Genomic DNA, 13,334 nt, shown 5'->3' with positions numbered 1-13,334 from the left:
TGAGTCTCTCTCTCACTCTCTCTCTCTCAGTCTCTCTCTCAATCTCTCTCTCACTCTCTCTCTCTGAGTCTCTCTCTCAGTCTCTCTCTCTCAGTCTCTCTCTCAGTCTCTCTCTCAGTCTCTCTCTCAATCTCTCTCTCACTCTCTCTCTCTGAGTCTCTCTCTCAGTCTCTCTCCCAGTCTCTCTCTCAGTCTCTCTCTCAGTCTCTCTCTCAATCTCTCTCTCAATCTCTCTCTCACTCTCTCTCTCAGTCTCTCTCTCAATCTCTCTCTCAGTCTCTCTCTCACTCTCTCTCTCTCAATCTCCCTGTCTCTCTCTCTCTCAATCTCTCTCTCAGTCTCTCAGTCTCTCAGTCTCTGAGTCTCTCTCTGAGTCTCTCTGAGTCTCTCAATCTCTCTCTCTGAGTCTCTCAATCTCTCTCTCAGTCTCTGAGTCTCTGAGTCTCTCTCTGAGTCTCTCAGTCTCTGAGTCTCTCAGTCTCTCTCTGAGTCTCTCTCTGAGTCTCTCTCTCTGAGTCTCTCTCTGAGTCTCTCTCTGAGTCTCTCAATCTCTCTCTGAGTCTCTCTCTGAGTCTCTGAGTCTCTCTCTGAGTCTCTCTCTGAGTCTCTCAATCTCTCAATCTCTCCCTCCGGCCTCCCCGCAGGGTGGCTACCGTAAGCCCCGCGTCACGGACGTCCTCCTGGTGCGTCTGCTCCTGCTCCCCTACTCGCTGCTCCGCTTCTCCGCCTTCCAGTCTCCCTGTGTCTCCGTCTCTCTCTGAGTCTCTCTCTCTGTCTCTCTCTCAGTCTCTCTCTCAATCTCCCAGTCTCTGAGTCTCTCTCTGAGTCTCTCTCTGAGTCGCTCAATCTCTCAGTCTCTGAGTCTCTCTCTGAGTCTCTCAATCTCTCTCTCAGTCTCTCAGTCTCTGAGTCTCTCTCTGAGTCTCTCAGTCTCTCTCTGAGTCTCTGAGTCTCTCTCTGAGTCTCTCTCTGAGTCTCTCTCTGAGTCGCTCAATCTCTCAGTCTCTGAGTCTCTCTCTGAGTCTCTCAATCTCTCTCTCAGTCTCTCAGTCTCTGAGTCTCTCTCTGAGTCTCTGAGTCTCTCTCTGAGTCTCTCAATCTCTCTCTCAGTCTCTCAGTCTCTGAGTCTCTCTCTGAGTCTCTCTCTGAGTCTCTCAATCTTTCAGTCTCTGAGTCTCTCTCTGAGTCTCTCAATCTCTCTCTCAGTCTCTCAGTCTCTGAGTCTCTCTCTGAGTCTCTCTCTGAGTCTCTCTCTGAGTCTCTCTCTCAGTCTCTCTCTGAGTCTCTCTCTGAGTCTCTCAATCTCTCTCTGAGTCTCTGAGTCTCTCAATCTCTCAGTCTCTGAGTCTCTCTCTGAGTCTCTCAATCTCTGAGTCTCTGAGTCTCTCAATCTCTCAGTCTCTGAGTCTCTCTCTGAGTCTCTCAATCTCTGAGTCTCTGAGTCTCTCAATCTCTCAATCTCTCCCTCCGGCCTCCCCGCAGGGTGGCTACCGTAAGCCCCGCGTCACGGACGTCCTCCTGGTGCGTCTGCTCCTGCTCCCCTTCTCGCTGCTCCGCTTCTCCGCCTTCCAGTCTCCCTGTGTCTCAGTCTCTCTCTCAGTCTCTCTCTCTCAGTCTCTCTCTCAGTCTCTCTCTCAGTCTCTCTCTCAATCTCCCAGTCTCTCTCTCTCAGTCTCTCTCTCAATCTCTCTCTCAATCTCCCAGTCTCTGAGTCTCTCTCTGAGTCTCTCTCTGAGTCGCTCAATCTCTCAGTCTCTGAGTCTCTCTCTGAGTCTCTCAATCTCTCTCTCAGTCTCTCAGTCTCTGAGTCTCTCTCTGAGTCTCTCAGTCTCTCTCTGAGTCTCTGAGTCTCTCTCTGAGTCTCTCAATCTCTCTCTCAGTCTCTCAGTCTCTGAGTCTCTCTCTGAGTCTCTCTCTGAGTCTCTCAATCTCTCAGTCTCTGAGTCTCTCTCTGAGTCTCTCAATCTCTCTCTCAGTCTCTCAGTCTCTGAGTCTCTCTCTGAGTCTCTCTCTGAGTCTCTCTCTGAGTCTCTCTCTCAGTCTCTCTCTGAGTCTCTCTCTGAGTCTCTCAATCTCTCTCTGAGTCTCTGAGTCTCTCAATCTCTCAGTCTCTGAGTCTCTCTCTGAGTCTCTCAATCTCTGAGTCTCTGAGTCTCTCAATCTCTCAGTCTCTGAGTCTCTCTCTGAGTCTCTCAATCTCTCTCTCAGTCTCTCAGTCTCTGAGTCTCTCTCTGAGTCTCTCTCTGAGTCTCTCTCTGAGTCTCTCTCTCAGTCTCTCTCTGAGTCTCTCTCTGAGTCTCTCAATCTCTCTCTGAGTCTCTGAGTCTCTCAATCTCTCAGTCTCTGAGTCTCTCTCTGAGTCTCTCAATCTCTGAGTCTCTGAGTCTCTCAATCTCTCAGTCTCTGAGTCTCTCTCTGAGTCTCTCAATCTCTGAGTCTCTGAGTCTCTGAGTCTCTCAACCTCTCCCTCCGGCCTCCCCGCAGGGTGGCTACCGTAAGCCCCGCGTCACGGACGTCCTCCTGGTGCGTCTGCTCCTGCTCCCCTTCTCGCTGCTCCGCTTCTCCGCCTTCCACCTGCGCTGGCTGTGGCTCTTCACGGTACTGGGACGGGAGCTGGGGCCCACCGAGAGGCTCCACCTGACCCGCCACTCCCTGCGGCTGAGCGTTGAGGAGTTTCGGTCGATGTCGGACGAGCAGCGGGAGAGACTTGTACAGCTCGCTCTGTGGGAGAAGCGGAATATGGAGGTGAGGAGTGGTGGTGGTGGTGGTGGTGAGGGTGGTGGTGGTGGTGAGGGTGGTGGTGGTGGTGGTGGTGAGGGTGAGGGTGGTGGTGGTGGTGAGGGTGGTGGTGGTGAGGGTGGTGAGGGTGGTGGTGGTGGTGGTGGTGAAGGTGGTGGTGGTGGTGAGGGTGGTGAGGGTGGTGGTGGTGGTGGTGGTGATGGTGGTGGTGGTGGTGGTGAGGGTGGTGGTGGTGGTGAGGGTGGTGAGGGTGGTGGTGAGGGTGAGGAGTGGTGGTGGTGGTGGTGGTGACGGTGGTGGTGGTGGTGATGGTGGTGATGGTGGTGGTGGTGGTGATGGTGGTGGTGGTGAGGGGTGGGTGTCTCTCTCCCCGTGTCTCTCTGTGTGTGTCTCTCTCTCACCGTGTCTCTCTCCCCGTGTCTCTCTCTCTCCCCGTGTCTCTGTGTGTGTGTGTCTCTCTCTCACCGTGTCTCTCTCCCCGTGTCTCTCTCTCTCCCCGTGTCTCTCTGTGTGTGTCTCTCTCTCCCCGTGTCTCTTTGTGTGTGTGTCTCTCTCCCCGTGTCTCTCTCCCTGTGTCTCTCTCCCCGTGTATCTCTCTCACCGTGTCTCTCTCCCCGTGTCTCTCTGTGTGTCTCTGTGTGTGTGTGTCTCTCTCCCCGTGTCTCTCTCCCCGTGTCTGTCTCCCCTGTGTCTCTCTCTTTCGTGTCTCTCTCTGTGTGTCTCTCTGTTTGTCTCTTTGTGTGTGTGTCTCCCCGTGTCTCTCTCCCCGTGTCTCTCTCCCCGTGTCTCTCTCTTTCACCGCGTCTCTCTCCCCGTGTCTCTCTCTCCCCGTGTCTCTCTCTCCCCGTGTCTCTCTCTCCCCGTGTCTCTCTCCCCGTGTCTCTCTCCCCGTGTCTCTCTCTCCCCGTGTCTCTCTCTCCCCGTGTCTCTCTCTCCCCGTGTCTCTCTCTCCCCGTGTCTCTCTCTCCCCGTGTCTCTCTCCCCGTGTCTCTCTCCCCGTGTCTCTATCCCCGTGTCTCTCTCCCCGTGTCTCTCTCTGTGTGTCTCTCTGTGTGTGTCTCTCTCTCTCACCGTGTCTCTCTCACCGTGTCTCCCCGTGTCTCTCTCCCCGTGTCTCTCTCTGTGTGTCTCTCTGTGTGTGTCTCTCACCGTGTCTCTCTCTCCCCGTGTCTCTCTCACCGTGTCTCTCTCCCCGTGTCTCTCTCTTCCCGTGTCTCTCTCCCCATGTCTCTCGCTCTCCGTGTCTCTCTCCCCGTGTCTCTCTCCCCGTGTCTCTCTCTCTCCCCGTGTCTCTCTCTCACCGTGTCTCTCTCTCTCCCCGTGTCTCTCTCTCTCCCCGTGTCTCTCTCTCTCCCCGTGTCTCTCTCTCTCCCCGTGTCTCTCTCTCCCCGTGTCTCTCTCTCTCTCCCCGTGTCTCTCTCTCTCCCCGTGTATCTCTCTCTTACCGTGTCTCTCTCCCCGTGTCTCTCTCTGTGTCTCTCTGTGTGTCTCTCTGTGTGTCTCTCTCTCCCCGTGTCTCTCTCTCTCCCCGTATCTCTCTACCTGTGTCTCTCTCTCCCCGTGTCGCTCTCTCTCTCTCACCGTGTCTCTCTCCCCGTGTATCTCTCTCTCACCGTGTCTCTCTCCCCGTGTCTCTCTCTCTGTGTCTCTCTGTGTGTCTCTCTGTGTGTCTCTCTCTCCCCGTGTCTCTCTCTCTCCCCGTATCTCTCTACCCGTGTCTCTCTCCCCGTGTCTCTCTCTCTCCCCGTGTCTCTCTCTCCCCGTGTCTCTCTCCCCGTGTCTCTCTCTCCCCGTGTCTCTCTCTCTCCCCGTGTCTCTCTCTCTCCCCGTGTCTCTCTCTCTCCCCGTGTCTCTCTCTCTCTCTCCCCGTGTCTCTCTCTCTCTCTCCCCGTGTCTCTCTCTCTCCCCGTGTCTCTCTCTCTCCCCGTGTCTCTCTCTCTCCCCGTGTCTCTCTCTCTCCCCGTGTCTCTCTCCCCGTGTCTCTCTCTCTCCCCGTGTCTCTCTCTTTCCCCGTGTCTCTCTCCCCGTGTCTCTCTCTCTCCCCGTGTCTCTCTCCCCGTGTCTCTCTCTCTCTCTCTCTCACTGTGTCTCTTTCCCCGTGTCTCTCTCCCCGTGTCTCTCTCTCTCTCACTGTGTCTCTCTCCCCGTGTCTCTCTCTGCGTGTGACTCTGTGTGTGTGTAGTGATAGTGTAGTGGTTAGCGCTACGCTGCGCTATGAACCTGGCGACCTGGGTTCGATTCCCGCTCACGGCCAACACCAGTGACGATTATCTGAACCGGTCCCGGGCCTCCCCTAGGTCGACTCAGCCTCAAATGAGTACCTGGTGCGGTGTGTAAACATCGCCACTGGGGAGACAAAGGCGGTCGGGCGTGGTGCTGGCCACCCACCCCCTCGTGTACCGTTCCGGCCTTCATAGGTGCTCGCTAACAGCACTTGCCCCAACAGTCTGTCAAGGCAATATGGGGGATCTTTGTCTTTGTGTGTCACTGTGTGTGTCACTGTGTGTGTGTGTGTCTGTGTGTGTCTATCTGTGTGTGTCTATCTGTGTGTCTCTCTGTGTGTGTCACTGTGTGTGTGTCACTGTGTGTGTGTGTCACTGTGTGTGTGTGTCACTGTGTGTGTGTGTCACTGTGTGTGTGTGTGTCACTGTGTGTGTGTGTCAATGTGTGTGTGTGTCAGTGTGTATGTGTGTGACTGTGTGTGTGTGACTGTGTGTGTGACTGTGTGTGTGTGACTGCGTGTGTGTGACTGTGTTTGTATGTGTCACTGTGTGTGACTGTGTGTGTGTGACTGCGTGTGTGTGACTGTGTGTGTATGTGTCACTGTGTGTGACTGTGTGTGTGTCACTGTGTGTGTGTCACTGTGTGTAACTGTGTGTGTGTGTGACTGTGTGTGTGTCACTGTGTGTGTGTCACTGTGTGTGTGTGACTGTGTGTGTGTGACTGTGTGTGTCTCTCCCCGTGTGTCTTTGTGTGTCTCTCTCTGTGTGTCTCTCTGTGTGTGTCACTGTGTGTGTGTCACTGTGTGTGTGTCACTGTGTGTCTCTCTCTGTGTGTCTCTGTGTGTCACTCTCTGTGTGTCTCTCTCTGTGTGTCTCTGTGTGTGTGTCTCTGTGTGTGTCTCTCTCTCTGTGTGTCTCTCTGTGTGTGTCTCTCACCGTGTCTCTCTCTCTGTGTGTCTCTCTGTGTGTGTCTCTCTCACCGTGTCTCTCTCACTGTGTCTCTCTCTCTCTCTCTGTGTGTCTCTCTCCGTGTGTGTCTCTCTCACTGTGTGTCTCTCTGTGTGTCTCTCTCTGTGTGTCTCTGTGTGTCTCTCTCTCACCGTGTGTCTCTCTCACTGTGGCTCTCTCACCGTGTGTCTCTCTCTGTGTGTCTCTCTCTCTCTGTGTCTCTGTGTGTCTCTGTGTGTGTGTGTCTCTCACCGTGTGTCTCTCTCTGTGTGTCTCTCTCTCTCTGTGTGTCTCTCTCTCTCTCTGTGTGTCTCTCTCTCTGTGTGTCTCTGTGTGTCTCTCACTGTCTCTCTCTCTGTGTCTCTCACTGTGTCTCTCTCTCACTGTGTGTCTCTCACTGTGTGTCTCTGTGTGTCTCTCACTGTCTCTCTTTCTGTGTCTCTCACTGTGTCTCTCTCTCTGTGTGTGTCTCTCTCTGTGTCTCTCACTGTGTGTCTCTGTGTGTGTGTCTCTGTGTGTCTCTCTGTGTGTCTCTCACCGTGTGTCTCTCTCTCTCTCTCTGTGTCTCTCTCACCGTGTCTCTCTCACCGTGTCTCTCACTGTGTGTCTCTCTCTCTCTGTGTCTCTCTCACTGTGTGTCTCTCACCGTGTGTCTCTCTCTCTCACTGTGTCTCTCTCACCGTGTGTCTCTCTCTGTGTGTCTCTCTCTGTGTGTCTCTGTGTGTGTGTCTCACCGTGTCTCTCTCTCACCGTGTCTCTCTCTCTGTGTCTCTCTCACCGTGTGTCTCTCTCTGTGTGTCTCTCTCACCGTGTGTCTCTCTCACTGTGTGTCTCTCTCTCTCTCTCTGTGTCTCTCTCACTGTGTGTCTCTCACCGTGTGTCTCTCTCTCTCACCGTGTCTCTCTCACCGTGTGTCTCTCTCTCACCGTGTCTCTCTCACCGTGTCTCTCTCTCTCTCTCACCGTGTCTCTCTCACTGTGTGTCTCTCTCTCTCTCTGTGTCTCTCACCGTGTGTCTCTCTCTCTCTCTGTGTCTCTCTCACTGTGTGTCTCTCTCTGTGTGTCTCTCTCACTGTGTGTCTCTCTCTGTGTGTCTCTCACTGTGTGTCTCTCACCGTGTGTCTCTCTCTCTCACCGTGTGTCTCTCACTGTGTGTCTCTCTCACCGTGTGTCTCTCTCTGTTTGTCTCAGGAATTCCGTAGGCAGCAGCAGGAGGAGGAGAGGGTCAGGCTGGCCCAGGATTCCCGTTGGAAGCGATTCAGGCGCTCTCAACGCAGTGACGGAGCCGGAAGAATGACGTTCTCAGACGACTGAGACACACCCAGCTACTTAGACACAGTGTGTCTCTACGTAGACACACTGTGTCTCTACGTAGACACACTGTGTCTCTACGTAGAGACACTGTGTCTCTACGTAGAGACACAGTGTCTCTACGTAGACGCTGTGTCTCTACGTAGACACACAGAGCTACGTAGACACACCCTGCTACATCGACACACACCGGGTTTGATTAACAGAGACACCACAGTGGCTGGGTGAGATGTTGACCACCTCGCCTGGTCTACAGGAGGTCGTGGTAGATGTTGACCACCTCGCCTGGTCTACAGGAGGTCGTGGTAGATGTTGACCACCTCGCCTGGTCTACAGGAGGTCGTGGTAGATGTTGACCACCTCGCCTGGTCTACAGGAGGTCGTGGTAGATGTTGACCACCTCGCCTGGTCTACAGGAGGTCGTGGTAGATGTTGACCACCTCGCCTGGTCTACAGGAGGTCGTGGTAGATGTTGACCACCTCGCCTGGTCTACAGGAGGTCGTGGTAGATGTTGACCACCTCGCCTGGTCCACAGGAGGTCGTGGTAGATGTTGACCACCTCGCCTGGTCTACAGGAGGTCGTGGTAGACGTTGACCACCTCGCCTGGTCTACAGGAGGTAGTGGTAGACGTTGACCACCTCGCCTGGTCTACAGGAGGTCGTGGTAGACGTTGACCACCTCGCCTGGTCTACAGGAGGTCGTGGTAGATGTTGACCACCTCGCCTGGTCTACAGGAGGTCGTGGTAGACGTTGACCACCTCGCCTGGTCTACAGGAGGTCGTGGTAGATGTTGACCACCTCGCCTGCTCTACAGGAGGTCGTGGTAGATGTTGACCACCTCGCCTGGTCTACGGGAGGTCGTGGTAGACGTTGACCACCTCGCCTGGTCTACAGGAGGTCGTGGTAGATGTTGACCACCTCGCCTGGTCTACAGGAGGTCGTGGTAGATGTTGACCACCTCGCCTGGTCTACAGGAGGTCGTGGTAGATGTTGACCACCTCGCCTGGTCTACAGGAGGTCGTGGTAGATGTTGACCACCTCGCCTGGTCTACAGGAGGTCGTGGTAGATGTTGACCACCTCACCTGGTCTACAAGAGGTCGTGGTAGATGTTGACCACCTCGCCTGGTCTACAGGAGGTCGTGGTAGATGTTGACCACCTCGCCTGGTCTACAGGAGGTCGTGGTAGATGTTGACCACCTCGCCTGGTCTACAGGAGGTCGTGGTAGATGTTGACCACCTCGCCTGGTCTACAGGAGGTCGTGGGTTCAATCCCTGGACCCTGACACTGCCTGCTGCTTAATAAATGTCTCCAGGACCTCTGACTCTCTGTGTGGGTCTCTGAGTCTCTGTGTGTGTCTCTCTGTCTGTGAGTCTCTGTGGGTCTCTGTGTGCGTCTCTGTTAGATTTTTTTTTAACACAGACTGCCCTACATGACATCATAACAACAGTCTGGACCACTGGACGGGTTCCGCAGGATTGGAAGGATGCCCTGGTGGTCCCCCTCTTTAAGAAGGGGGACCGCACAGACTGTAACAACTACAGGGGCATCTCACTCCTCAGTGTGCCGGGAAAGGTCCTGGCAAGGATTATTCAGCATCGCCTTGCCAGGCACGCTGAGGAGAGGCTTGCGGAGCCCCAATGCGGTTTCAGGAAAGGGCGGTCCTGCACTGATGCCATATTTTCTGTCCGTCTGCTACAGCAGAGGTGTAGGGAATTCCAACAAGACCTACGTCTCTGCTTTATTGACCTGGTCAAGGCCTATGATACCATCAGTAGGCCTGGGCTCTGGGTCGTTCTTCGTGCTTTTGGAGTACCTGACCCTCTGCTCACGATCATTAAGGACCTTCATGATGGTGAGCGGGCCCGGGTAAAACTACGTGGCCGGGAGTCAGAGCCATTCCCTGTACACCTTGGGGTGCGACAGGGATGTCCTCTGGCTCCCACATTATTTAACATCTATTTTGACCACGTAGTTCGCGAAGCCTTCAATAGCTGTACCGGGGGAATCTCCATATGGTACAGATATAATGGGAGGCTAATCGATGCCCGGGTGCGGTCAAGGGATGGCTCCCTATTGCTCAACCACGTTATGTATCATTAAGGACCTTCATGATGGTGAGCGGGCCCGGGTAAAACTTTACACTTTGTACCACTTTGTAGTAGTGTAGTGTAGTAGTGTATAGTGTAGTGGTGTACAGTGTAGTAGTGTACAGTGTAGTAGTGTGTATTAGTGTAGTAGTGTGTATTAGTGTATAGTGTAGTAGTGTAGAGTGTATAGTGTAGTAGTGTATAGTGTAGTAGTGTAGTGTATAGTGTAGTAGTGTATAGTGTAGTAGTGTGTAGTGTATAGTGTAGTAGTGTGTTGTGTATAGTGTAGTAGTGTGTTGTGTATAGTGTAGTAGTGTATAGTGTGTAGTGTAGTAGTGTATAGTGTAGTGGTGTATAGTGTAGTAGTGTATAGTATAGTGTATAGTGTAGAGGTATAGTGTAGTAGTGTATATTGTAGTGTAGTAGTGTATAGTGTAGTAGTGTGTAGTGTAGTAGTGTGTAGTGTAGTAGTGTATAGTGTAGTAGTGTATAGTGTAGTAGTGTATAGTGTAGTAGTGTAGAGTGTAGTAGTGTAGAGTGTATAGTGTAGTAGTGTATAGTGTAGTAGTGTATAGTGTAGTAGTGTATAGTGTAGTAGTGTATAGTGTAATAGTGTAGTAGTGTATAGTGTAGAGGTATAGTGTAGTAGTGTATATTGTAGTGTAGTAGTGTATAGTGTAGTAGTGTGTAGTGTAGTGTAGTAGTGTATAGTGTAGTAGTGTATAGTGTAGTAGTGTAGAGTGTGTAGTGTATAGTGTAGTGGTGTATAGTGTAGTAGTGTATAGTATAGTGTAGTAGTGTATAGTGTAGAGGTATAGTGTAGTAGTGTATATTGTAGTGTAGTAGTGTATAGTGTAGTAGTGTGTAGTGTAGTAGTGTGTAGTGTAGTAGTGTATAGTGTAGTAGTGTATAGTGTAGTAGTGTATAGTGTAGTAGTGTAGAGTGTATAGTGTAGTAGTGTATAGTGTAGTAGTGTATAGTGTAGTAGTGTATAGTGTAGTAGTGTATAGTGTAATAGTGTAGTAGTGTATAGTGTAGAGGTATAGTGTAGTAGTGTATATTGTAGTGTAGTAGTGTATAGTGTAGTAGTGTGTAGTGTAGTGTAGTAGTGTATAGTGTAGTAGTGTATAGTGTAGTAGTGTAGAGTGTGTAGTGTATAGTGTAGTGGTGTATAGTGTAGTAGTGTATAGTATAGTGTAGTAGTGTATAGTGTAGAGGTATAGTGTAGTAGTGTATATTGTAGTGTAGTAGTGTATAGTGTAGTAGTGTATAGTGTAGTAGTGTATAGTGTAATAGTGTAGTAGTGTATAGTGTAGTGGTGTATAGTATAGTGTAGTAGTGTATAGTGTAGAGGTATAGTGTAGTAGTGTATATTGTAGTGTAGTAGTGTATAGTGTAGTAGTGTGTAGTGTAGTGTAGTAGTGTGTAGTGTAGTAGTGTATAGTGTAGTAGTGTATAGTGTAGTAGTGTATAGTGTAGTAGTGTATAGTGTAGTAGTGTATAGTGTAGTGGTGTATAGTATAGTGTAGTAGTGTATAGTGTAGAGGTATAGTGTAGAGGTATAGTGTAGTAGTGTATATTGTAGTGTAGTAGTGTATAGTGTAGTAGTGTAGTGTAGTAGTGTATAGTGTAGTAGTGTATAGTGTAGTAGTGTATAGTGTAGTAGTGTATAGTGTAATAGTGTATAGTGTAGTGGTGTATAGTGTAGTAGTGTAGTAGTGTATAGTGTAGTAGTGTATAGTGTAGAGGTATAGTGTAGTAGTGTATATTGTAGTGTAGTAGTGTATAGTGTAGTAGTGTGTAGTGTAGTAGTGTGTAGTGTAGTGTAGTAGTGTGTAGTGTAGTAGTGTAGGAGTGTATAGTGTAGTAGTGTATAGTGTAGTAGTGTATAGTGTAGAGTGTATAGTGTAGTAGTGTATAGTGTAGTAGTGTATAGTGTAGTAGTGTAGAGTGTATAGTGTACTAGTCTATAGTGTACTAGTGTATAGTGTAGTGTAGTAGTGTAGAGTGTAGTGTATAGTGTAGTAGTGTATAGTGTAGTAGTGTATAGTGTAGTAGTGTATAGTGTAGTGTAGAGTGAGTAATTGATCCGAGTTGATTTTGATAGAGTTGCTTCCAATGCTTTATTATCCAACATCACCACCACGACCACCATCACCACCATCACCATCAACATTACCACCATCACCGTATGACATCACAAACATCGGTCAGTTTGACTTCTTGGTTGCTTGGTGGTGATGTTGATGGTGGTGATGGCGGTGATGGCGGTGATAGTGGTGGTGTTGATGGTGGTGATGGTGATGGTGGTGATGGTGATGGTGGTGATGGTGATGATGGTGATGGTGGTGATGGCGGTGATAGTGATGATGGTGGTGATGGCGGTGATAGTGATGATGGTGTTGATGGTGGTGATGGTGATGGTTGTGATGGTGGTGGTGGTGGTGATGTTGATGGTGATGGTGGTGATGTTGATGGTGGTGATGTTGATGGTGGTGATGTTGATGGTGGTGATGTTGATGGTGGTGATGGTGGTGATGGTGATGGTGGTGATGGTGATGGTGGTGGTGATGGTGGTGATGTTGATGGTGGTGATGTTGATGGTGGTGATGGTGGTGATGGTGGTGATGGTGGTGATGTTGATGGTGGTGATGGTGGTGGTGATGGTGGTGATGTTGATGGTGGTGATGGGGATGGTGGTGATGGTGGTGATGTTGATGGTGGTGATGGTGATGATGGTGGTGATGTTTATGGTGGTGATGGCGGTGATGTTGATGGTGATGTTGATGGTGGTGATGTTGATGGTGATGTTGGTGGTGGTGATGTTGATGGTGATGTTGATGGTAGTGATGTTGATGGTGATGTTGGTGGCGGTGATGTTGATGGCAGTGATGTTGATGGCGGTGATGTTGATGGTGGTGGTGATGTTGATGGTGGTGATGTTGATGATGTTGGTGGCGGTGATGTTGATGGTGGTGATGGTGATGATGGCGGTGATGTTGATGGTGATGTTGGTGGTGGTGATGTTGGTGGTGGTGATGTTATTGTTGATGTTGATGTTGGACCCCATCACCACACGACGTTGATGTTGGTGGCGGTGAGGTCGGTTCGGCTGGGATACATCACACGTAGACATCCATCAGCCTCATTCAGCACCACCACCTGGAGAACATCAACAACAACAACATCATCATCATCAACAACATCAACAACAACAACAACATCATCATCATCATCAACAACATCAACATCATCACACGTAGACATCCATCAGCCTCATTCAGCACCACCACCTGGAGAACATCAACAACAACAACATCATCATCAACAACAACAACAACATCATCATCATCATCAACAACATCAACATCATCAACAACATCATCAACATCAACAACATCATCAACATCAACAACATCAACAACATCAACAACAACATCATCAACATCAACAACAACAACATCATCATCAACAACATCAACATCATCAACAACATCAACAACATCAACAACATCATCAACAACATCAACATCATCAACATCATCATCAACAACAACATCATCATCAACAACATCAACAACATCATCAACATCAACAACATCAACATCATCACACGTAGACATCCATCAGCCTCATTCAGCACCACCACCTGAACAACATCAACATCATCAACAACAACATCAACAACAACATCATCATCAACATCATCAACAACAACATCATCAAGAACAACAACAACATCATCAACATCATCACACGTAGACATCCATCAGCCTCATTCAGCACCACCACCTGGAGAACAACATCATCATCATCATCATCAACAACATCAACAACATCATCAACATCATCAACAACATCAACAACAACATCAACATCATCAACAACATCAACAACATCATCATCATCATCAACAACAACAACAACAACATCATCATCATCAACAACAACATCAACAACATCATCATCATCATCATCAACAACAACAACAACAACATCAACATCATCAACAACATCAACAACA

The 13,334-nt window shown here is 50.0% G+C and overlaps 2 protein-coding genes across 7 annotated transcripts in view; one reads left to right on the top strand and one right to left on the bottom strand.

Annotated features, from left to right (window-relative positions):
- Positions 1-2,466: 2,466 nt before the first annotated feature.
- On the top strand, positions 2,467-8,544 carry LOC142908322 (dnaJ homolog subfamily C member 25-like; the record flags this gene model as incomplete). Its single annotated transcript, XM_076058852.1, has 2 exons — positions 2,467-2,745; positions 7,100-8,544. Coding segments are annotated over 2 exons (402 nt in total), but the record flags the coding sequence as incomplete, so codon positions are not given.
- A 2,870-nt stretch (positions 8,545-11,414) lies between these two features.
- The window catches only part of LOC142908320 (uncharacterized), an 18,472-nt gene continuing 16,552 nt past the window's right edge, over positions 11,415-13,334 (bottom strand). For all 6 annotated transcript variants that reach the window (XM_076058844.1, XM_076058845.1, XM_076058846.1 and 3 more), the window contains one exon: positions 11,415-12,472. In XM_076058844.1, coding sequence (XP_075914959.1) covers positions 11,508-12,446 — 939 coding nt within the window. In that variant the 5' untranslated portion in view covers positions 12,447-12,472 and the 3' untranslated portion in view covers positions 11,415-11,507. The remainder of the gene's footprint in view (positions 12,473-13,334) is intronic.

Source organism: Petromyzon marinus, assembly GCF_048934315.1.
Source record: "Petromyzon marinus isolate PM22_M1 ecotype Great Lakes invasive population chromosome 78 unlocalized genomic scaffold, UKy_Petmar_22M1.pri1.0 chr78_unloc.4, whole genome shotgun sequence".
Classification (NCBI taxonomy): domain Eukaryota; kingdom Metazoa; phylum Chordata; class Hyperoartia; order Petromyzontiformes; family Petromyzontidae; genus Petromyzon; species Petromyzon marinus.
Note: the sequence above shows the minus strand (reverse complement) of the source record. Positions and strands in the feature narration are given on the sequence as shown.